The sequence below is a fragment of the Zootoca vivipara genome, chromosome Z, assembly GCF_963506605.1.
Source record: "Zootoca vivipara chromosome Z, rZooViv1.1, whole genome shotgun sequence".
Taxonomy (NCBI): Eukaryota; Metazoa; Chordata; class Lepidosauria; order Squamata; family Lacertidae; genus Zootoca; species Zootoca vivipara.
In genome coordinates this window covers 37,954,883-37,978,387 of record NC_083294.1, presented here as the reverse complement: position 1 = coordinate 37,978,387, position 23,505 = coordinate 37,954,883, and the positions used below count along the sequence as shown (strand labels likewise).

General features: G+C 43.4%; 2 protein-coding genes and 1 non-coding gene across 4 annotated transcripts; all 3 read right to left on the bottom strand.

The window, feature by feature from the left end:
* Window positions 1-339: 339 nt before the first annotated feature.
* Window positions 340-5,815, bottom strand: RPL39 (ribosomal protein L39). Its single transcript, XM_035113983.1, has 3 exons — window positions 5,726-5,815; window positions 4,870-4,973; window positions 340-669 (listed from the first exon to the last, which is right to left on the bottom strand). Exons 1-3 carry the CDS (start codon window positions 5,726-5,728, stop codon window positions 621-623), a joined length of 156 nt encoding a protein of 51 aa, XP_034969874.1. The 5' UTR covers window positions 5,729-5,815; the 3' UTR covers window positions 340-620.
* Window positions 3,442-3,573, bottom strand: LOC118084596 (small nucleolar RNA SNORA69). Its single transcript, XR_004692518.1, has one exon. It is a non-coding gene; the product is annotated as a small nucleolar RNA SNORA69 (small nucleolar RNA).
* Window positions 5,816-8,774: 2,959 nt separating the features above from the next.
* On the bottom strand, window positions 8,775-22,815 carry UPF3B (UPF3B regulator of nonsense mediated mRNA decay). Of its 2 annotated transcripts, none has more exons than XM_035113793.2 (10): window positions 22,660-22,815; window positions 20,732-20,838; window positions 20,474-20,580; window positions 19,165-19,263; window positions 17,087-17,197; window positions 14,440-14,483; window positions 12,930-13,118; window positions 12,160-12,311; window positions 11,266-11,584; window positions 8,775-10,835 (listed from the first exon to the last, which is right to left on the bottom strand). In XM_035113793.2, exons 1-10 carry the CDS (start codon window positions 22,813-22,815, stop codon window positions 10,692-10,694), a joined length of 1,428 nt encoding a protein of 475 aa, XP_034969684.1. In that variant the 3' UTR covers window positions 8,775-10,691. The 2 variants fall into 2 exon arrangements, with proteins under 2 accessions (XP_034969684.1, XP_034969683.1); XM_035113792.2 differs by having other exon boundaries at window positions 8,778-10,835; window positions 12,160-12,320.
* Between the last annotated feature and the right edge of the window lie 690 nt (window positions 22,816-23,505).

Here is a 23,505-nt window from a genome sequence, read left to right as displayed (position 1 = left end):
TAACTCGTCCTTTTGGGGGCCCTTCATAGGTTACATCTGAGGTGCTCTACCCCACCTCTCCACATTTCTGCCCCCATTTCTAGCTTTTGCTTGGTACTTCCTTAGCCAAAGCCAATGGCATCCCAATCAGACTTCCAGCCGTGGAGGACGGAGATTGTCACTGTGGGTTTTTTTTTTTTGCCTGCTTGTTTCAAACTATTCACCCACTAAGACACAGTTGGAAATTCTCAGCCTTCAATGCAATACATGCAAATTTCACAGCTATTAGCCTTTTGTACTGCTGCCAGGTCCCCTTGTGTGTAGCAAGTATAAACAGTAAATCCAACCAGAAGTCGCTAATTTGTTAAAATATGTGGAATCTCATATTTATTAATGAGCTTCTCTCCACCGGCAACAAGAATTCAGCCAGTACGCATGACACTGAGAACCAAAAGACATCATTCAGGTTTTTTTCTCATTAAAATTTGTAATAACAAATATTTCTACAAAGGGGGGAGACTGCACAGCACAAGATGAAATTCCAGCCCTGATAATGTGGAAAGTTGATTGGAAGAGACCATTCTGGCACTCAAGAGATGCAAGATACAGGGTTGTGCCGGTAAGATTGGAGCTGCTTCTCTTTACAGGCCGAGCTTGGTCCTCCTCCAGTGTCTCCTTTTGGAGTTGTACCTAGAACAAAAGGGACATGATTAGTAAGCAAGGCACATCTCTGTCTCTCCAGCAGACCAAAATCCCAGGCTGTGTTAAGCAAATAGTAAGCAAGTGAACTGGCCACCCTCTTACAATTTGCATATGGCACATTTCAAAGGGACCTACAGCTGTTAGCAGATGAAAGTGTGACTTTCTCAGAGCCATTTTTGCTCCCCTGCTCCCTCTCACATGAGCACATATTAATATTGTACTATATATGTGAGATAATTTCAAGAATTCAGAAGGTATTTAAACACACATGCACATACCCAAACCCTAAGCACTAAGTATTGCTGCATTTGCTATTCTAACAAAATTATAATTTTTAACCAAAATAGTTTTACATTCTGGGGAAAAATGTTTAAATTCTAAACTTAGAATTTAAATATGTTAAAAATACTACTTGTGTGTATTTTTTATCCTAATTAAGCCAACAATTCCCCTTCCTGTAGAAGAGGCTCTTAAGTACCAGTCTACTTAACTGAATAAGTGTGGGTGAATTTTAACTAAAGCTTTTTACATATCTATTAGAAATCTGAACTGGTGTAAACTTAATCTCGTACAAAGATTACCATAATCAAGGACAAAAGTGGTAAGGACCTAACAGAAGCAGAAGACATCAAGAAGAGGTGGCAAGAATACACAGAGGAATTATACCAGAAAGATATGGAGGTCTCGTACACCTCAGGTAGTGTGGTTGCTGACCTTGAGCCAGACATCTTGGAGAGTGAAGTCAAATGGGCCTTAGAAAGCATTGCTAATAACAAGGCCAGTGGAAGTGATGATATTCCAGCTGAACTGTTTAAAATTTTAAAAGATGATGCTGTTAAGGTGCTACACCCAATATGCCAGCAAGTTTGGAAAACTCAGCAATGGCCAGAGGATTGGAGAAGATCAGTCTACATCCCAATTCCAAAGAAGGGCAGTGCCAAAGAATGCTGCAACTACCGCACAATTGCGCTCATTTCACACGCTAGCAAGGTTATGCTTAAAATTCTACAAGGCAGGCTTAGGCAGTATGTGGACCGAGAACTCCCAGAAGTGCAAGCTGGATTTCGAAAGGGCAGAGGAACCAGAGACCAAATAGCAAACATGCGCTGGATTATGGAGAAAGCTAGAGAGTTCCAGAAAAACGTCTACTTCTGCTTCATTGACTATGCAAAAGCCTTTGACTGTGTCGACCACAGCAAACTATGGCAAGTTCTTAAAGAAATGGGAGTGCCTGATCACCTCATCTGTCTCCTGAGAAATCTCTATGTGGGACAAGAAGCTACAGTTAGAACTGGATATGGAACAACTGATTGGTTCAAAATTGGGAAAGGAGTACGACAAGGTTGTATATTGTCTCCCTGCTTATTTAACTTATATGCAGAATTCATCATGCGAAAGGCTGGACTAGATGAATCCCAAGCCGGAATTAAGATTGCTGGAAGAAATTTCAACAACCTCAGATATGCAGATGACACAACCTTGATGGCAGAAAGCGAGGAGGAATTAAAGAACCTTTTAATGAGGGTGAAAGAGGAGAGCGCAAAATATGGTCTGAAGCTCAACATCAAAAAAACCAAGATCATGGCCACTGGCCCCATCACCTCCTGGCAAATAGAAGGGGAAGAAATGGAGGCAGTGAGAGATTTTACTTTCTTGGGCTCCTTGATCACTGCAGATGGTGACAGCAGTCACGAAATTAAAAGACGCCTGCTTCTTGGGAGAAAAGCAATGACAAACCTAGACAGCATCTTAAAAAGCAGAGACATCACCTTGCCGACAAAGGTCCGTATAGTTAAAGCTATGGTTTTCCCAGTAGTGATGTATGGAAGTGAGAGTTGGACCATAAAGAAGGCTGATCGCCGAAGAATTGATGCTTTTGAATTATGGTGCTGGAGGAGACTCTTGAGAGTCCCATGGACTGCAAGAAGATCAAACCTATCCATTCTTAAGGAAATCAGCCCCGAGTGCTCCCTGGAAGGACAGATCGTGAAGCTGAGGCTCCAATACTTTGGCCACCTCATGAGAAGAGAAGAATCCTTGGAAAAGACCCTGATGTTGGGAAAGATTGAGGGCACTAGGAGAAGGGGACGTCAGAGGACAAGATGATTGGACAGTGTTCTCGAAGCTACGAACATGAGTTTGACCAAACTGCGGGAGGCAGTGCAAGACAGGAGTGCCTGGCGTGCTCTGGTCCATGGGGTCACGAAGAGTCGGACACGACTAAACGACTAAACAACAACAAACTTAATCTTGGGATACATTGTGGGGGCAGCTCTTTCCCCCCAGCAATAAATAAAAATGAGTCTAAAACATCAGATTTTGGGGTCTGGCAGACCACAAAGAAACTATGGGTGTGTTTGGAGGATGACACACACAAGTGTAGCAGGCTTTGGGAAAAGGTATGGCAAAAAATATGCACACATTATGCATCACTGACTCCATTTGTCCATGCAGCAGTGGCACCAACCTGTGCACGGTGGACAGAGTGGTACTGATGGAGTTATCAATCAGTAGTTCTAGCCACTGAAAGTCTTCATGGCTTGTTTTTGTGGGGAAAGCATTCCTTATCATTGCACAACATAAATTCTGATTTTCATTCCTTCTGAGAGGGCTGGAAAGATGGGACCTCTGGATTATCTTTCACTTACAGAATCTGGCCTAATAAAAACACAGCCCTTTATTCACAACTATAGAGGCATTTCCCCTAGAAAAGCTCCCATCGGTCATTTTCACTGGAAGTGTCTGGAGGTTTCCTTGCACACCTGTCACTGCTAAAAAGGGAGTCTGATTTCACCAGAACAGGTGAGATCGATTCCTAAGTAACAGAATTGCTCTCAGCAGGGACATGGCAGTGCTCCCACAGAATGAAGCACTGTAATTGCAGCCTGCTTTGGGAACACACTTTATCTGGAAAACTCACCTCTGAACAGCTGATATTGGAGACAAAGCTCAATGATTCCAACACCACATCCAAATTATAACTAGTAGGTAGGTATGGAAAACCCATCATGCTCAAAGGAGGTGTAAAAAGAAACAGTAGGAAGAGAAAGTGTTGTAGCAGGAAAACACACATACAAGATCTGGGAAAAACTGAGTAAGAATGGACCCTTTAACGCTGAGGTTCTAGGGCAGGCATCCCCAAACTTCGGCCCTCCAGATGTTTTGGACTACAATTCCCATCATCCCTGACCACTGGTCCTGTTAGCTAGGGATCATGGGAGTTGTAGGCCAAAACATCTGGAGGGCCGCAGTTTGGGGATGCCTGTTCTAGGGTATGTCAGTAGAGACCTTCAATATAGCAGGCCTGCAAGTTACACAAGGGGTTGGTTCTGGGAGTCCATGTACAAAGGCAAAATCATGCAGTCAGGAAACCCCCAGAACCCCAACCCCCACGTCTGTCTGCAGCAGGCCTTTCCCTCTGCCTTGCTTACCAGGCTCTGGGAAGGTTGCACAATATCTTGGATGGCCCCTTCTGCCCCCCCCCCCCGGGACGTCAGGTTCTCCATGTATTTGTGGCAGGACCACTGCAGTAAAAGGTTCATGTGAAGGTTAGAAAATGAACAACAGACATAAGCTGGAAGTTCAACCAACCAACAGAAAGTCCTGTCGCCAGTTACAGGAAAGCACTAAAGAGAGTTCACTGTGGCATTTACTGTTCAATCAGTAAAGAAAGAAACTTATGGCTCAGCACCTTCAGAAAGATCATGCCCATGGCAAAGAATCAGTTAGCATAAGTTTGTAGGGGACAGGATTCACATTGAGTACACTTACATCAGCAAGTGCAAGCATGATGCAGTATTCCCAAGCAGATTAATGATAAACCACCAGGAGTATTTCCCATCCACTAGTCGTCCAAGGGAGCTAAATACTCCAGCAGAGGACCCATTTCCATGCCACTGGAGCTATCACGGGCAAAGGGGGCTGAAACTGGGGAGAGTATTTGAAACTACAGCATGCTATTCCAGAGGTCTGGCCACCTCTGAAGTATGTTTGCCACACAGCACCAACAAAAACCACAGCTATTTGAACAAAACACTGTGCACAAAAGTGCTTTTGTGCATGTGCATGGCGCGTAGAGCGCTTCTGTGCATGCGGTGAAAGTTTGCCGCTTTCGCAACCTGAAGTTTACATTAACTGAGGGTAACATAAGCAGAGGTTCTGCTGTACTCTAGAAGGCAATCCCCATACCTGATTTTATTGCCAGTTTTCATGCGGATCCATTGCGGGATGGGCCGGTTCTGCTTCTGCTTCTTAGCAAGAAACCGCTTGATCTTGAACGTCTTGTGGGAAGACTGGCAGGTTGGAAAGAAAAGATAAGGAGTTTCAATTATTATATCTCACCTTTTGCTATTGGGGGCTCAACGGCAATGCTCAGAGGTGGTAGAAGATGCCGATCATCAACATCTGAAGGGTCATAGGTTCCCTATTAGGCTCCACTGTTGGACCAGGGAGGTACTCCCTTTCTGCAGTACATATTTACAGCTCTGCTATGCCGAATGAAGGGGTCCCAGAAAAGAATCCCAGGAGCTGGTGTTTGTTAAGGTTGCTGAGAGTTGTTTAAACCACATTGAGAATTAAAGCTCTCCGGGAGGGGGGGGACACAGGTCTCAAGCAAGGCTCAGGCAACTACAGCCCCAAGGATTGTATTTTAATATTCTGTTGTAAGCCGCCCAGAGAAGCTGGGGAAACCCAGCCAGATGGGCGGGGTATAAATAACGAATATATTATTATTATTATTATTAATATATCCTTCAATCTCTCGGAGTGCAACCTACCGTTCAGGGTTGTTGTGAAGAAAAAAATATTATGGGATATTGGGCTTGACGTCCTTTCCCTCCCACCTATTTTGTACTGAGCTCCCCCCACCTCCTTGCAATGAACGAACCAGGGAATCAGGGAACTCTCTCCCCACCACCACCCCAAAATAGCTACTAGACGTCCGGGGTTTAGACGAGGATGGGCATCAAACACTAATTCTACGCGGGGTGCCATGGGGATGGCTAGCAAAGCAGCCCCAGCGGAGGATGGCAACGGATTAACTTACCATGCTCGAGCTCCACCAACCGCTCACCACAATGGCAACAAACGAAAAGAGGAAGAGGAAGCGGCGCAGAGGCTGATGGGGGAAAGAGGCGGCGTCAGGAAACTGCTAGATGCCTCCCGGGTACATACCCGGAAGTGCCCTGAAAAGAGGGCAGCGCCCTCTGGCGGCTCCAGGAGGCCGTTGCAGGCTTCATAGCACGCCAGGCACTCCTGTCTTCCACTGCCTCCCGCAGTTTGGTCAAACTCATGTTTGTAGTTTCAAGAACACTGTCCAGCCATCTCGTCCTCTGTCGTCCCCTTCTCCTTGTGCCCTCCATCTTTCCCAACATCAGGGTCTTTTCCCTGGAGTCTTCTCTTCTCATGAGGTGGCCAAAGTATTGTAGCCTCAGCTTCACGATCTGTCCTTCCAGTGAGCACTCGGGGCTGATTTCCTTAAGAATGGATAGGTTTGATCTTCTTGCGGTCCATAGGACTCTCAAGAGTCTCCTCCAGCACCAAAATTCAAAAGCATCAATTCTTCGGCAATCAACCTTCTTTATAGTCCAGCTCTCACTTCCATACATCACTACTGGGAAAACCATAGCTTTAACTATTACGGACCTTTGTTGGCAAGGTGATGTCTCTGCTTTTTAAGATGTTGTCTAGGTTTGTCATTGCTTTTCTCCCAAGAAGCAGGCGTCTTTTAATTTCGGGACTGCTGTCACCATCTGCAGTGATCATGGAACCCAAGAAAGTAAAATCTCTCACTGCCTCCATTTCTTCCCCTTCTACCGGTATTTGTTAGGAGGTGATGGGACCAGTGGCCATGATCTTAGTTTTTTGATGTTGAGCTTCAGACCATATTTTGCGCTCTCCTCTTCCACCCTCATTAAAAGTTTCTTTAATTCCTCCTCACTTTCTGCCATCAAGGTTGTGTCATCTGCATATCTGAGGTTGTTGATATTTCTTCCGGCAATCTTAGTTCCGGCTTGGGAGTCATCCAGTCCAGCCTTTCGCATGATGAATTCTGCATATAAGTTAAATAAGCAGGGAGACAATATACAACCTTGTCGTACTCCTTTCCCAATTTTGAACCAGTCAGTTGTTAATTAAAAATTATTTTTGAGTTTTAAAAAGTGGTTTTGAGCTTTGCAACCCTTAAAGCAGTAGTTTTCATCCAGTGTGCCGTGGCACCCTGGGTGGAGTGCTTTGAAGGATGGTCATGGGTGACGCAAGCAACCCTGGCCTCTGTCCCTCTTTCCTTCCTTCCCTCCCTCCTCTGATGCCCTCTTGCATCTCTGCCTCACCAAGGCTTGCACAGCTGTTTGTTGCAGCAGCCCTGGCTACAAGCTCCCCAGGCGAATGATGCCTCTGGGGCTGGCCAGGGGGTGCTGGTTGCCATGAGCTGAGGCAGCCTCAGGGTAAGCAAGGAAGTGGGTAAGAGAGCCCAGCCAGCTAGTCCTCCAGCCCTTGCTGTTAGGAATGGACAGACAAGTGGGAGGCCAGGCAGGCAGGCACTGCACTGGCCTTTCTTGTGCTTGCTGTGTGCAAGGCCTGCCTGGGAGCTGAGTGCCTGGTGCTGAAGGGGGGAGCCTTTCCGCTATGCGGGCCTGGCAGTGTTATAATAATTTTAAGGTCCTAGATATATAATAAATCCTGTCTTAAGGGTATGTCTGTGTATGAATAGGGTGAGCTTGTGACCTGGCTCAGGAACTAAGTATTTATCATTACAAAAAGACTGGCCAGGCTCCCCAGGTAATCCAATCAAGTGAACATTAACAGGTAAACTGCCAGACAGGAGATAAACAATGTACAGTACTCAGATTTCTGTGATGTATGTATGATGCTTCTGGGGTTGGTCTTGGACTCCAGGGTGGGCAATTTTAAATGTCTATATAAGGCATGCCTTTGTTCTAGGTCCTCCTATTTTCTCCTGTGTGAGAGGGAGCACCCTGTTGCAACAGTTCAATAAAGATCAGTCTTATTAGCTGCTTTGCTTCTCAATATTCTCTGGTTTGCCCTTGTTGTTTTCTCCTACCGATGGAGAACCTACAAAAGACTCTACAAGGACTCTTGTGTACCCCATAAGGGAGTAAGGGCAGATTTTGTTTATTACTTTAGGACCTGCTGCTGCCACCCAATATAAGGTGCTGACCTCAAGCTTATCTTTGGCCAGTCTCCATTGGGCTACTAATGCTGGGGGCATTTTCTTCCTAGCCCCCTGTGGGACAGTGTGAAGAGGCACCTCTCACAAGGCACAGGCAGCTGAAATATATAATTGTTCAAAAGCAGAGGATGGCTCCTACTATAGATTTGGGCTTGCAGCAGCTAAAGCAGATAAAAGCCAGCCTGTTAACTGAATCCTCAAAAGGAGAGTTGGGGAGCCACTGGATAAAATACAGCTGCTGCTTACTGCAGCCCAGCAAACTCAAACATTTGAAAACAAAGCTTTTAAAATGCTAAAATACTAACAAAAACCACGATAGACTGTGGAGCTGCCTCTAACAGGGTGGTCCATATTTGATGCATTGGTACTTTTACACTTACAAATATGTCTAAAAGGCTAATTGCTCTATTTTTTTGCAGTATTGCAAGTGTAATAAACTCACACTAACTTTCGAGAAGTAAAAAATCATGGGTCTTCACAAAGTCATGGGAAGCGTATAAGCAGCTGATCAGAGGAAATACAATTGAGCAAGTTAAGTGGTTTAAATACCTGGGCATTTATATCAATTACTGTATAAGGCTGGATAGGTAACCTGCAGAGAATTTGCTATTAATGCTGCAAAAAGTAGTGTGTCAGTGATCACTCATTTCCATTATTCCAAAGGGAACCAGTATGTTCCAGCAGAAATAAACCAAAGACTTTTAGAAATTAAAGCATGGCTGCTAGCATTTAAGTTTTGTTTGTAGCTGCATTACAGATCTGAACCTAATAGTCTTCTTGTGGCCATGTTAGCTGAATAACAATCATCAGGACGGTTAAGGAGAATTGAGAACAAAATTAAACAGATAGGAATCCCATTAGACTCCTAATGTACTGCTTATCGGAAAATCTTGCATTTGAGATAATTAAATGCAGATTGTTAAGACAAGGAATTTCAAGAATTTGGTAGACAAATCAGGAATAGCATCTGTGCAAGTCTGGAGGTGTGCAATGTGAACAGCCAATGGCAACTTATCTCCACCACCCAACCAACCTGAATCAACAAATACCACTCACAGAAACACTGTGCCCGAATCAGTCGGGCATGTTCTTTTGCATTGCCCCTTGTGTTTAGACAATTCGATCCAAGTTCATTAATCAAGTTGGCTGTTAGCAGGGAGTGGCAGTCAGATGAGTGTAAGGTAGCCTTCCTAATGTTTACTCAGGGTGGGGCTAAGATGGAGATAGGCAGGTTCCTGCAACATGCAATGAGGATTCATGAATGTTATACAACAGTATTTTTATTGTTAGGTGCAGATTTTACTGAGTGATATGATTGTACTGAACCTTTCAGAATTTCGTCTATATGCCAATAAAGGTTCGAGATTGAATTAAAATTGGCAAGTAAGCAATCAAGTCCAAGTTGCAGATAGTATCTTCCTATGTATTGTAAACCACTTTGAGATGCCTCATAGGAAGCCATTCTTCATAAATGAAAAACAACTGACATGCAGCCTTTTAAAAATTAAAGTTGCTATCAGCTGGATGGATGGATAGGCAGATGATTAATAGGATCATAAATGGTAGGATCAAGGGGGAATATAGCCCTCTATACCCGGCTGCAGCAGCCAGGTGGAAGATCTCTTTTCATTTTTATATTTTTGATATTTTCTATTGAAAGATTATTGAAGTCCACCCTCATATGATCTTGGACGTGATAAACCTCAAGGACACAAAGATGCCAAATAATTACATAAAAAAATTCTTCTTGTTGTTTAGTCGTTTAGTCATGTCCGACTCTTCGTGACCCCATGGACCAGAGCACGCCAGGCACTCCTGTCTTCCACTGCCTCCCGCAGTATAGTCAGACTCATGTTGGTGGCTTCGATAACACTGTCCAACTATCTTGTCCTCTGTTGTCCCCTTCTCCTTGTGCCCTCCATAAAAAAACGTAACAAGCGATTTTAAATGCTACTTCATAGAGTTTTATTAAGTATCAAATAGAGTACTGCCACAAAGAGGAGGTAAAACTCTTAGCAAAACTTTCCTGGGTTGCCAGATGCTCTACAGCTTCGGCAAAAACAATACACAATTAAGATGGGTCATTTTTCCTATGAGATACCAGGAAACAAGGGAAGGTTGAATGCAGGGACTGTTGAGGACTATGCAGCTACCTTCAATATACAGTACATCTATATCTGGACTTTAAAGACATGTGTAAAAAAAAAACACATTTCCTATGTCGAAGTTAATTTCCCTTCAAGCAATACAAATTTTAAGTGAAAGAACAAAGAAAAATATTAGCATTCACGCCTTCTTCTGAAAATTCATTTTGCAGTCGGCTACAAGCAGCACACCAGACAAAAAGATGTTTTCAGTACCAAGATTATGTTGGACTTTCCCACCCTACCTCCAGTGAATGGAACAGGTCAGAAGACCACACTCCACACAGCACAGTGATAAAAGACATTTAACACTTGAACAAACATGAGGCTCCAACATGGCTGTATGTTAAGTGCAAATACTGGTTTGTGGCTTTTATCTGAAAGACAGTACTCATTCTGGGCAGCCACTTGGCCTATTTTAGGGTGACAAGGCCTTTCTGCTCCTCAGAGATGGAAGTTTTATCCCCCTTGTGGTCTTGCTGCCACCACCTCCCACAACTGAAAATGTACTGAGAATGCCCAAGCCCGAGTCCCCAAATCTGCAACGAGGACCTGAAACCAGATACATCCAAAAGTACTGTTCCCCCTTTTATTTCCTCCTCTTTTCTACAAGGCACTTTTGGACTACACAGTTAAAGCTCTTTGGCTGCTAGGTCAGTGAGGAAGCACAACACTTGTCACTCTTCTTTTGTGTTACTGGTCTCGCACTCCTGCTTCTTATCCACTCCTTGATCGGGCGACTTTGCAGAGCTTTCGTCATAGCCTGACAAACGACTTCGATTCCGAGCTCCTGGTTGGTAGAGCTGCATGGCCGGGCGATCCTTAAAATTAAGAATACATAAAGCTGTGATGCATAATAGTGAAAGAGTACCAGACCCAGAACAGAGATATAGGTCCAACCCCACCACCCACCCACCCCCCGCCTTGAAGTTCACCAGGTGACCAGGGCTTTTGGTTAAGGGCAATATATGGGATTGCTCCACAAGTGCTACTCCTGAACATCTTGCAAAAAAAAAAAGAGCAGAAGATAAATGTCACTTACTAGATAAGCAAGTCAATCATTCCTACAAGCCTGTAATTGCAATCCTATGCAATTCCCAGTTGGAAATAAGTTGTACTACAAATAAACTTTATTTTGTAATGTCCTTAGATGGAGTCATATTTTTTAAACATTCTGTGTCTATAATAAAAAGCTTCATACACCCACAGCCTAACAAGGAACAATGATTTCATTACAGAATCAATCAGTACCTTATTTCTAATGCGATCCCTCTTAGCCATATCTTCTTTTTTGTCCTCTTTGGTTACTTTCTCGGATTTCTCCGCATTGCCCACGTACTCTGCCAATTCAGCTCTCTTCCCTTTCTCTCGCAATGAGTCTCTTTCCCTTTTCACATCTTCCTCCTTTCTTCTAAAAACCTTCTCTTTCTCAAAGCGCTCTTTCTGCCTCCTTCTCTCTTCTTCTTGACGTCGGAGTTTGTCTCTTTCTCTTTGCATTCTCTCATATTCTCTGTCTCGGTCATATTCTCTCTCTCTTTCTCTATAGTCTTTTCCACAGTCATCTTCCAATCTGCATGAAAAGGGACTTGGGAGATTCAATCCAGCGAGAACACAGTAAAATGAAGGCCTATCACCACTATACTGCCATGCAACTTTCTACAAGATTTAGAAAGTGTTCTAACCAAGTATCAACTAATGTACATTTATTGAAAGCCACAGCCAAAGGCAACACAAGGCTATTTACTAAAAGGTCTCAGAAACCAGGAATTCTCAAGGCTGTTTCTCACGCTTCATGCGGCAACAAACCCAGCTTTGCAGCTGAACTTAAATTCAACAGCAGTCAATCCTAGTTCTCTGGCATTTGTAACACTTCGCCTTTCACAGTTTACACTTTGAGAAGCATACTTAAAAATAATTAAATTCTAATATGTGAAGGGCCCCTAACTGAGCTGCATAACTGACCATCTGCTCTTCAGCCATTTGGAACTGCGAGAAAGACTGGAAAGACCAAAAAGTGGTCCCGCCACAGTTCTAATCTGGAACACTAGTAAACAATATAATTTAAAAGCAGATCTGGTACGAGGCAGCCTAATTAATAATCATATTCTGAGAAATAAGGATATGTACTGAAATGAAAGCACTAACTTTTTGTACTTCTCCTCCTTAGCCTCCCCATCGGAGCGCCTGGCTGGCATACTGCTGGTCGCACTTGCTGCCTTTTCCTCCCTCAGACTCTCTTTCTCCGGTTTCTTGGCCTTTTCTTTTTTTTCAAACTCTCTTTCATCTTTTTCTGGCTTCTTAAGTAGCTAGGAAGAGAACAAATTTAGTTTTCCTTACTAAGTTAATTCTGCCGCTAACTGTGCTAGGATGCTAGTCTGCACTGAAAGGCAAGGGGGCTGCCTGGTGCATAATACAAGAGTAAATATATTAGCATTATGTAACTAGCTATTTCCGTGATTCACTGTTTCTTATCACTTACCAGAACTTTGCTTTTTAATTCCACCCCCCCCCCAATGCAATCCAATACTTCTGAGCACACATCCCACTGAGTCCAGTGGTGTTTACTCTCAGGCTTAATAGTATAGGATAAAGGCCTTATTCTACGTTCTGCTTTTTATTCTCAAGAGATTGCTACGGCTAGCTTCTAGTGCAATAAATAAGAACTTGTCACCACTGTTTGTTTATACAGTGCCTTCAAAACACATGCTGTGCAGAACTGAGTACTATTCTATAATACTTTAAGTCAGTATAACTTAGTCCCAAGCATGCATAGGATTGCAACCTCAAATAACTGTGTGCATGCAAAAAGAGAGCACACTTTATACAAAGCCAAATGCAAAATTGCTCTTGTATTTCACGAGTGTGCATACAAAAACACCATAGGGCCAATGCATCCTACAGGAATGAAGGGATACCTTAATCTTTGGTTCATCCTTTAATTTGTCCCTTTCTTTTTCTGGGCATCGCTCCACTTTCTTTGTTTTTTCGGCTTCTTTCCTTTTCCTTCTTTCTTCCTCTTTCCATTTTCTTCTTTCTTCTTCTCGTTGTCTTTTCCTCTCTAGTTCTCTCCGCCTCCTCTCCTCTCGTTTTTCTTCTCTAAGCCGCTGTAAGAGGGGGGGAAAGATGTAGTGAGACCAAAGCCAAGTCTTTATGTTGGGACAGGAGAGCTGTTGCATCATAAACTGCTCCAAAAGCTCCAAACTGAGTGAATGGGTGGTAAATCATAGAATCATCGAGCTGGAAGATACCCTGAGGATCATCTAGTCCAACCCCCTGCAATGCAGGGAAATGCAGCTGTCCCGTACAAGGATTGAACCTGCAACCTTGGCATTATCACCACCATGCTCTAACCAACTGAGCTATCCAATTGGCTACTGGCATATAGCACTAGGAACATTTCTGCATATGGATTAAGAAGTTATAAGATCACAAATATAATTAAGATTTTATTTGAGCACTGTAATAACAATCATTACCTTTACCCGACAACATAACCTATCACTCTCCAACCTATTAACCATGGATCTAAGGATGTCAAATAAAAATTTTAACAGACGATTTCAGATATAAATCTCCAAGAACTTCAAGGAGCTGCAAAGGTACTCTGTTCCCCATGAACCTTTATAAAGATGGAATGCCATACTTGGGTTGGTAAACAATCCTTAAACCTAGGAAGTATTCTCTCTGGCAAGGTTTAATGTTCTTCCCTCGAATTTATTAGATGGCAATAAAACTGCTAGCACATTTGCAAAGCTAAGCAGGGTCTAGTATGGTTTCAAATTAAATGGGGAACCATGTGTTGAGATTCTTGCATTGCAACGGGTTGGCCTAGTTAACCCTTGGTGTCCCTTCCAACTCTACAATTCTATAGTAAAATGCTGAAGAACAAAAAATGCTGCCCCTGTAACAATGCTGAGGTGGAGTCTCTCTTGCATATCTTTTCCTATTGCAGTTTTTATCAAGGGGCTAGGAAACACCGAGTATATCCTATTACACGGTCGCCCCACCCCCCACCCCACTTGCCCCCCTGTGTCTCTAAAGATGACTTTGCTTCACAGTTACAATTGTTCCAGAGTAACCAATTGTTAAATAACAATTGGTAAAGTTTTTGAATATTTGAATATTCAATATCTGAATATTTTTATTAGACGCCTTATGACACCTTTACCCCAAAACATATATTCTGAAATTATGCAAAATTCAGAGCTGCTGCATTAGGACACCTGTGGGAATAATGATTTTTAAAACATTCATTTCACCCTGGTAGCCTCTTCCAAAGAAAGCTGGAAATGCCAATGTACACATAACACGATCCAATAACAGACCTTTCAATCTCACTCATTACTGCCATGAGATTATTGGACAGCATTCACATATTCAAAAATGCCAACATAATTAAGCAGGCTGCTCTGAAATAATTGTTACCTGTTTATTCTTCAAGAAGTTCAACAGAGGAGTTGTTTTTTTTGCTAAAGAATGTAAAAGAAAATGCTTTTGTATTTATTTTAACACTTTATTTGTGGAAATAATGCAAGAAGAATATTCATATGAAAATTGTAAGTTATAAAACAAAACTGAAATTATGTATAACCAAAACTCATCAAAATGTAGTACAAATACATATAGTTATGCTGAGACAACAATTCTTTTCTGGTGTTTCCGTATGGGGAAATAAAAATGCTGCCTATCTTCATGTATCTAACTAAATTAAGATCTTCCCTCACTACTGTCAAAGGCATAGCTCTGTCCAACTGCAATTTGATGCAATTGCTTAGGTAGTAAATCCATATAATCCAAGTAAAACATGCACAAGAATTTGATATGGGTTTGAAAAGGCTCCTCTGCCAGGGAGTCAATTTTTGTGCTCTAAAAACCTGCATTCCTTAATTGAATAAACCTTACTATTAATATGTTGAACTTTGTTCAGTTGCACCCCATTATGATATCTTGTTACAGGCTATTCCAGCTTTTTATTGTATCAGTTTTCAGATAATGGCAATTTATGAGGGTGAGCTGTAGCATGTCTCAGCCTTCCTTTCTCAACCTTCACAGAAGAGGAGTTTGGAAGCTTTCGCTTACGTGTTGAATATGGTGACAAGTTGCAATTCATCAAGTGATTAGCCTCAACCAAGATTAATTGAAACAAGCAAACTTCAAACTCTTGTTCATGAGGCTGGCCTGTGATTTAACAATCACAGTTAAAATTAACCAGAGTTCAGGGTTTTGGCGTAATGCTAAACTGCTAAACTGCTAGTGCTAAATACCCTCAGTTCTTTTTCTCCTTTACATCTGCAGGTGTGGCAGTGAATAGGCTGGATTCATGTCTTGCCTCAGTAGTGGAATAAATGAAAACCAATAAACTGAAGCTCGTTCCAGATACGTCTGAGACACTGGTAGTGGGCAGCTGACTAGACTGGGTGGATGAGGGGTGGCTTGCTTTTGATGGGGTTACACCCCCTCTGAAAGAGCAGGTATGTAGCTTAGGGATACTTCTGGATTCAGTGCTGTTGCTTCAGGCTCAGGTGACCTCAGTGATACTGAGTGCCTTTCATCAGCTCCAGCTGGTGGAGCCTATCTGGACATGGATAGCCTGTTGTCTGCATTCTGGTAACTGGTTTCTAGCTTAGATTACTGCAATGCATTATATGTGGGGATGCCTTTGAAAATGATTCAGAAACTTCAGCTGGTGCAGAATCTGGCGGCAAGGTTCCTCGCCATGTCTACCCTGTCAGCACCAATTCTGGCCTGATTGTACTGGCTACCACTTAGCTTCCAGGCCCAGTTCAAAGAGCTGGTTTTCTCATCATCAAACCTTTTACAAACACCTATAACAGCAAAGGAACATGCTGTTAAAATATTTTTTTTTTAAAAAAATAGAGAGCTGGTTTTCACATATAAAGTCTTATGCAGCTCAGGACCCCGATACCTCTAGAACCCCCTCTCCCAATATGAACAGAGATGGACCCAGAAATCGTCATCTGAAGCCCTTCTGTGTGTGCCCCTCCATGAGAGATTCGGAAGGTGGGAAGACAAAAGTGGGCCTTTTCTGTGGTGGCTCCCTATTTTTTGGAATACTCTCCCGAGTGAGGCTGGCCTGGCAGCTTCGTTACATACGGTATCTTTAGGTGCTAGGCAAAACATTAAACTTCAACCAACTGGCTGTTAACAATCTAAGGCTTTTAAAGTGGGAAGTGTGTGTATGTGTTTAATGCCCCCTTGGTTTTAATGAATAGTATTTGTTATTGTAAAGACACCTTCAGTTGCCTGAAGCAAGAGAATATGTCTAATAAATTTAAATAATAATAATAATCTGCAGTTTTTAAATATAATTTTCAGAAAAAGTTTTTTATCATAACGGCATGGTAAATGGTATGACACATGCTTCATATGCTCTTAAGAACAGCATGGTTCAAAAGAGCCGGCTGGATCATATACATCCTCAAATAAATTAGATCATATTATTATTACTTATTACTATTCCAAAAAATAGTAATTGATTTTTTTAAGGTAAAACAGTAAAGAATGAAAAAATCACAACCATACTTTAAAGCATTAAAAAGTTAAAATACTAAAACAGATTAAAACTACTTCAACTTTCTAATCCTCTAGGTAAAGGTAAAGGTAGCACTGGCAGTTAGGTCCAGTTGCGGACAACTCTGGGGTTGCAGCACTCATCTCGCTTTACTGGCCGAGGGAGCCGGCGTATAGCTTCCGGGTCATGTGGCCATCATGACTAAGCCACTTCTGCCGAACCAGAGCAGCGCACGGAAACGCCGTTTACCTTTCCGCCAGAGCGGCACCTATTTACCTACTTGCACTGGCGTGCTTTCAAACTGCTAGGTTGGCAGGAGCTGGGACCGAACAAAGGGAGCTTACCCCGTTGCGGGGATTTGAACCACCGACCTTCTGGTCACCAAGCCCTAGACTTGTCTAAACAACAGTATTTTTAGCAGGTGCTGAAAAGGGTGCAGTGAAAGTGCCTGCTTGGTCTCAATAGGCAGGGAGTTCCAAAGATTAGGCACTGCCACACTATGCTCTGTAACTATATGCTGTGTAACAATACTTTTTATACCTATTAATTCTTTGTTTCTTGCCTCTATTTCCTCCAGCAATGTCTCAGGAGTGGATGTTAATTTTTCATCATCAGCACTGTAGTTTTCCAAAAACTTCTTATATTCTGGATCTGATGAGGAACCAAAGAGTAAGAACCATAAATATATGCACTTAAAAATGGTACATAACATGTAAAGCTAACAGAAACAAGACCTCCAGCTGTCATGTTAGATATATGCCCTAAGGTTGTTTCCATTGTTTCTATCTACCCGTAAAATGCAACCTAGGGTGCACTTCTATACATTCTTAACTGGGAGCCTACCCCATTAAATTCAATGGACTTTACTTCCAGGTAGACATGCAGAGGTTTGTGCTGTCAAACGGCTCTTTACACATCAGCAAATAAATGTGCACCAACCAAACATTAAATTCCCCCTAATAACCAGACAGAATAATAGAATAACCAGACTGTGAATAGAAAGTGTGGTAATACCCTCAATAATGGTTAACGGCAATACTGTGTAACATTATTAGATCACATAAATAAATGACAAGGGACGCGGGTGGCACTGTGGGTTAAACCACAGAGCCTAGGGCTTGCTGACCAGAAGGTTGGTGGTTCAAATCTCCGTGACAGGGTGAGCTCCCGTTGCTCAGTCCTTCCTCCTGCCAACCTAGCAGTTCAAAAGCACGTCAAAGTGCAAGTAGATAAATAGGTACCACTCCGGCGGGAAGGTAAACGGCGTTTCCATGCGCTGCTCTGGTTTGCCAGAAGCAGCTTTGTCATGCTAGCCACATGACCTGGAAGCTGTACGCCGGCTCCCTTGGCCAATAAAGCGAGATGAGCGCCACAACCACAGAGGTGTCCGCGGCTGGACCTAACAGCCAGGGATCCCTTTACCTTTACCTTTATTGCCATTAACTGCAGCATATGAACTTCTGACATACAATAGGTCACTTTGATCACAAGATTTAAAATCTGTATCAAGGCAACAGCTTCTTAGGAGTGTTCTCAAACTTATTAGATCACTTTTATTACATCACTAAAACTAAGGTTTTTTTTGTTGAGATGCTGAATATATCTTTTGTATCAGCTTGCATATCCTGGACTGACATGACCATATACAAAGTCCTCAAATGAACTCCCAATTCTTTAACGAGTTGCCAGTACTTTTGGCTGTAATGCTATTGACACTACTGAACACAGCAACATACTTTGGCTTGCGCCATAAGCACAATCAATACTGCTTGAAACCCTATTCTAGCATGCCAATCCTACTATGCCTGTTCAACTGACAATACAGTAAGACCAACAGTGTTCTTACTCCAAGGTAAGCATGCACTGCATGGCAACCGTAGTCACTTAATTCTTATTCTGAAACCATTTTCAAATCAAAGTTCATTGTAAGTAAATGATCAGCTACACACAGCTTACAGAGTTAACCAGAAAAGCATGCATACTTCAAAATAGATAATTTGCTATTGTCTCAGGGAGACTGTATATTCTGTTGTCAATTTTCAATTGGTTTTAACGGCAGCTGCAATAAATTGTGCTCCTCGCCCCCCCCCCGGCAATATAATGCCTAGTATCTGCTAATAGAAAAATGGCCCACACCTTTCAAAGATCTGCCCAGATAAGGTACAAGAAGTGGACAAGCCGCTGCAAGAACTGCACTAAAAATACATCAAGTCCAATTTCCTACTTCATTGGACCTATACAGACATTGACATCCTGCTGCAGGAATTTCCGCCATGAGACCATCAACAGAGTAGACTGTACGGAATTAAACCTAGCAAGTGAAAAGAATTACCCCCGTCAAGGTTAGTAAAATGCTCTAGGCATGAGAAAGAAGAAAAATTAGGGCATGTGGGGAGAAGCAGAGCAATACCATGGTATGCTGGTGGCCTGTATCTAAGAAGCTTTGCCTCAAACACATTATGAATTGATTTTATGTACGTAGTGTTGTTTAAAACTCTGATTGCTCTTTGTATGTTTTTATTGTATTGTAAATCACTCTGGGATGGCTCATGGAAGTGAATGAAACCCTACACTGGAAGTATTTTCATCGAATGACAGCAGCAACTGCTACTACTCACCATCTTCAATGGTCCCAGCTTTGGCATCCTTTTTCTTATTCTTCTTTTTGGCAGCTTTTTGAAACGGTGCAAATTCCACTACAGCAGGATATTCCAGACCTGTTCATATGTAAAAATATTAAAGACAATGACAAAAATGTTAAGAATTTAACATTTTTTTGGGGGGGGAACTATGCCTCAAAACCAAGAAACCCCACAATCAAGATAATGTTTTCAGACACCAGTGTCACAAAACTCATTTCTTGCCCGACATGAGCTGCCCAACAGCAGCCAATTGGAGAAAATACCTCCATTGCTACCCAAAGCCATTACTATGGTTTATATCCTGCTCACCTGGGAAAACAAGTAAACTGGCCCTAAAACTACAAAATAGTTTTGATACATTTTACGCACTGGCAAATTGGATCATATTTTTTAAATTTTTTTAATCATTATATGAAAGCTACTTGTTTGGTCATTCAAAAGCAAACACGAGACTATTCTATCAGAAACAGTAGAGGGGAAGAATTGGCAGTATGAAGAAGGGTAAGCCATCAAACTAATATAATTCTATTATTCTAGAGTGCCATTTCAGCTACTGTTGCTCAAGTAGAGAATGCTAAAGCAGCATCCCATACCACGCAGAGCTAATGAACTCTGTTTTGCATGTCAGTACAATTAAAGTTATTATTACAAGAAATTATGTGTGCATTACAAATCCATAAAAAGGATTTGGGTCTCTCTAGATCCACTACACAAATGTGGCACTAGCTGTGCTTCTTCGCCACACCCAAAACCATCTGCTTATGCAGTGCAAAGCAGCAGCTATCCCTAATTAGCAGATTAAGGTAGAGCCTCAGTACAGCGGAAGATAGGATTTAGACAAGGGATAGGGTACTATGAACCTCCCCAGATGTTGTTGGACTCCCACAAACTGAAGCAGAGATGGCCAATTATCATGGGTCTGGGAGTTGTTGTTTAACAACATCTGGAACACCACAGGGTCCCTATTATTGATGCACACTACAATCCTAAGTGTACTTATTCAGAAGCATGTTCAACTGCTGCTTGTGAAATTTACTTTTAAGAAAGTGTGCTTAGGAATGGGCTGTTCAAGAAAGCTTATTTTGAGATGAACTGCACTAAAATCAAAGGTACCCACTACCACATTATAATGCACTGAATTGGTCTATAAGCTGTCCTTTGAAATCTTGAGTCAAGTAATAAATGCATGGGTTTACCAGAATTACAGTTTAATCACTGTATAAATGTATGCCAACATGTTTTAAAGCAGATATGATATACAGAACCAAGTTTTAGGCTTACTTGCCTTTGTGATCAACAAAAACATAACCATCAAAGCGATCCCTGAACAGAACAATGTCTTCTTGGTTTTTAAAGTTGATGTATGCTCTGGAAAACATGTGAGGGTACAAACTGCAGAAGGACAGAAAATGGCAATGTATAAGGAAACGTCGCTGAGTGATGATTGTAAATATACACAACACAGACGGGTGTAAAACAGAAAGACATTTATGACATGACATTGTTACATGAAGCACAGCCAAATGCTTATAGTTCCTTTTACCTGGAGTCATTAGCAAAGAATTCAAAATAGTCATGTTCAGGCAAAGGTTGGAGATGTTCTTCAAGCTGTTCCTTGGTCAAGCTGGGAGGCAGGCGTCGAATCACTACCTTAAAGAAAAATTTGCATCTGTTTACAAAAACTAGGTGTATTATACAATCGACTTAGTTGTCGAACAAATCAGCTCTTGAATACTGCAAACCTGGAAGTGAGTGTTCCGGTTTGCGAATGTTCTTTGGAAGCCAAATGTCCGGCGCAGCTTCTGATTGAGTGCAGGAAGTTCCTGCAGCCAATTGGAAGCAACACCTTGGTTTTCGAAGTGTTCCAGGAGTTGAACGGATTCCTGGACCGGATTAAGTTTGACAACCAAGGTATTTCAAAACAAAGGAAAACACCTTAGATATGGTCACATTTCTACCAGAGATTTCATAATAAACCAGCTTCTCTGCAGCCCATGCTCTTCTGGCATGTAAATCTCTGTGTAATAAATTCCTTCAAGTAAAGTAAAGAAAAAATGCTGAACTGTCCTACAAGAGTCTGATGTTTTTCCATGGCTATAGTTTTTTTGATCCACACTCGTATATACACCAACACACGCGCGCACACACACATTCACTAGACTACATGCTTTGTACACAAAAGATTCCATGTTTAATCCCTGGCATCCCCAGGTAGATATGGAAAATAATCTTATCTGACATACTGGTGGAGCCACTTGCCAGTCAGCACAGAGAAGACTGAACTCGATAGGCCAATAACGTTAATCAGTACAAGGCAGCTTCCTACGTAATCTTTCAACCAGTCTGTTGCATCATGTTCATTACAACTGAAAAACATTTTTGCACACCAATTATTTACTGAATAGTAATGCATGGCAAGTATTAATGCTCTTTGGTGACCAGAATGTGAGTGTTCCCTAATAAGAGAGGTTGATCAAAACAGAGATTAAAAAATGATGCAATTTAAGGCCAGTTAATACAATGAGCAGAACTGAAAAGAAAACCCCTGTTCTGGACCACGTCTGGTATAGGCCAGCTAAACCAGGTGAGGGCAAACCCTTGGTGAGTTTGGGACGAAGACAGGCTCCAGCAGATTTGGTGGACGAGACCAATAGTGGATCCAATATTCAAGAAGGCAGTTTCTGAACATGCTGTAGAAGGAAGCGAGGGGCAGATGGGGCTCATCAACCTGGGAAGGGAGCCCATCTACCATAGGAGCAGAAAAACTCCGATCCTAAACCTGCTCTCTGCCTTGTGGGAGAACTTCAGAAGAAGAAAAGGCTAAAGCCCTACACAAATCTGGAGTGGGGTTGTATGCCTCCTTCCCACAACTTCTGCAGCCAAGCTGGTAGCAAACGTCTTGCTCTGCTTTCCTTTGGACCAGCGAGTCAGCGGTGAAGCCTAGGTGCACAATGCCCAGGCTTGCTGTGACCCAGGGAGGTTACTTGGGTGCTGCTAAATGCAGCACTTTGACATCACCCCAGGCGCTCCATCGTCTCTCGGGGTACAGACAGATACTCACACAGCCATTTCAGGCTGCAGGTGATGGTGGTGGCAGTCAGCAAAGTTTGTGCGATGGTAGGGGAATAACGCACGCACGCGCACCCTCTTTTTTTTTTGAAACCTTGCGACTTAAAAGTGTTCCCGCACCTTCTCTCCCCCCCCCCCCAACCTGCGGATTAAGGAGAAAAAAGCCACCGCGTCAGGAGAAGCGAAGAGCCTAGTTCTCCATGCACGGCTGGGGGAAACCGCACGGGAATATTTTTTGCGTTTGAAGTCCACGAGCAAGAGGGAGGCTGACGCCACGGGGCGACGATGCGCAGCAAGGCGCTTTCGGCCCCGCCGAGTCCAGCCCAGCGCAAAGGAAATGCGCCCCACCTGCCGCGGGACCCCGACCCCGACGGGCCCCGAGCGGGGAGCTTCTCTGCGCACCTTGCTCAGGATCTCTTTCTTGTCCTTCGGCCGATCCAGCCTGTCCGGTTCTCCTCCCGCCTTGGCGTCCGCCGCCGCCGCTCCCACCCCACCGGTCGGGGTGACGGGAACCCCTCGCTTCTCCTTCGGCCGCGCGTTCTCCTTGTCTTCCTTCATCGCGAACGCGGAGAGCCGCATCAGGCCTTCGCCCGCCAACGCCCCCGCCCGCGCTGCCGATGTCTCCCTCCGCCCGCGCCTCGCCAGATCCGCGCGCCCATTGGCCGCCGCTGCTCTCGCAGGAACGGGAGGGGGAGAGCGGGACGCCGCCGCCGGCAGTAGCAGCATAGTAAACAGCTGCGCCACAGCGCCCCCGCGGCCGGCGAGAGGAGGTCCTGGCGCTCAGACCCAGTGGAGAGGCGCTTTCCCGCAACTACACCTCCCAGCATGCTCCGAGGTTGCCTATCTCAGTGGGGCGCTTCAATTCGCTGGAGGCTTCGCGACTACATCTCCCAGCATGCACCGCGGACAGGTTTCATCCTCTTAGTGGGGCGTTTCAATTCGTCGGAGACTTTGGGACTACGTCTCCCAGCATGCATCGCCCCCTGAGAGGTTGCCTAATTTTAGTAGGGCGCTTCAATTGGCTGGATGCTTCGAGAATACGTCTCCCGGCATGCACCGCCCTGAGGAGACGTTGCCTCATCTCAGTGAGGCCCTTCAATTCGCGGGATGCTTCGGGACTACATCTCCCAGCATGCTCAGCCCCCGCGGAGAGGTGGCTTAATTTTAGTGGGGCATTTCAATTCGCTGAATGCTTCGAGAATACGTCTCCCAGCATGCACTGCCCAGCGGAGAGGTTGCCTAATTTTA

Bases quoted from the DNA above. Each gene is read 5' to 3' on its own strand.
- UPF3B (XM_035113792.2), bottom strand. From the start codon at position 22,815: ATGAAGGAAGACAAGGAGAACGCGCGGCCGAAGGAGAAGCGAGGGGTT. The intron at 14,484-17,086 runs GTATAAAAAGTA...TACATTCTTTAG, and splicing joins AAGAAACAAAGAATTAATAG to CAAAAAAAACAACTCCTCTG. The intron at 11,585-12,159 runs GTTAGTGCTTTC...CTTTTCATGCAG, and splicing joins AAGGAGGAGAAGTACAAAAA to ATTGGAAGATGACTGTGGAA.
- RPL39 (XM_035113983.1), bottom strand. The intron at 670-4,869 runs GTATGGGGATTG...CTTTTGTTCTAG, and splicing joins AAAACTGGCAATAAAATCAG to GTACAACTCCAAAAGGAGAC.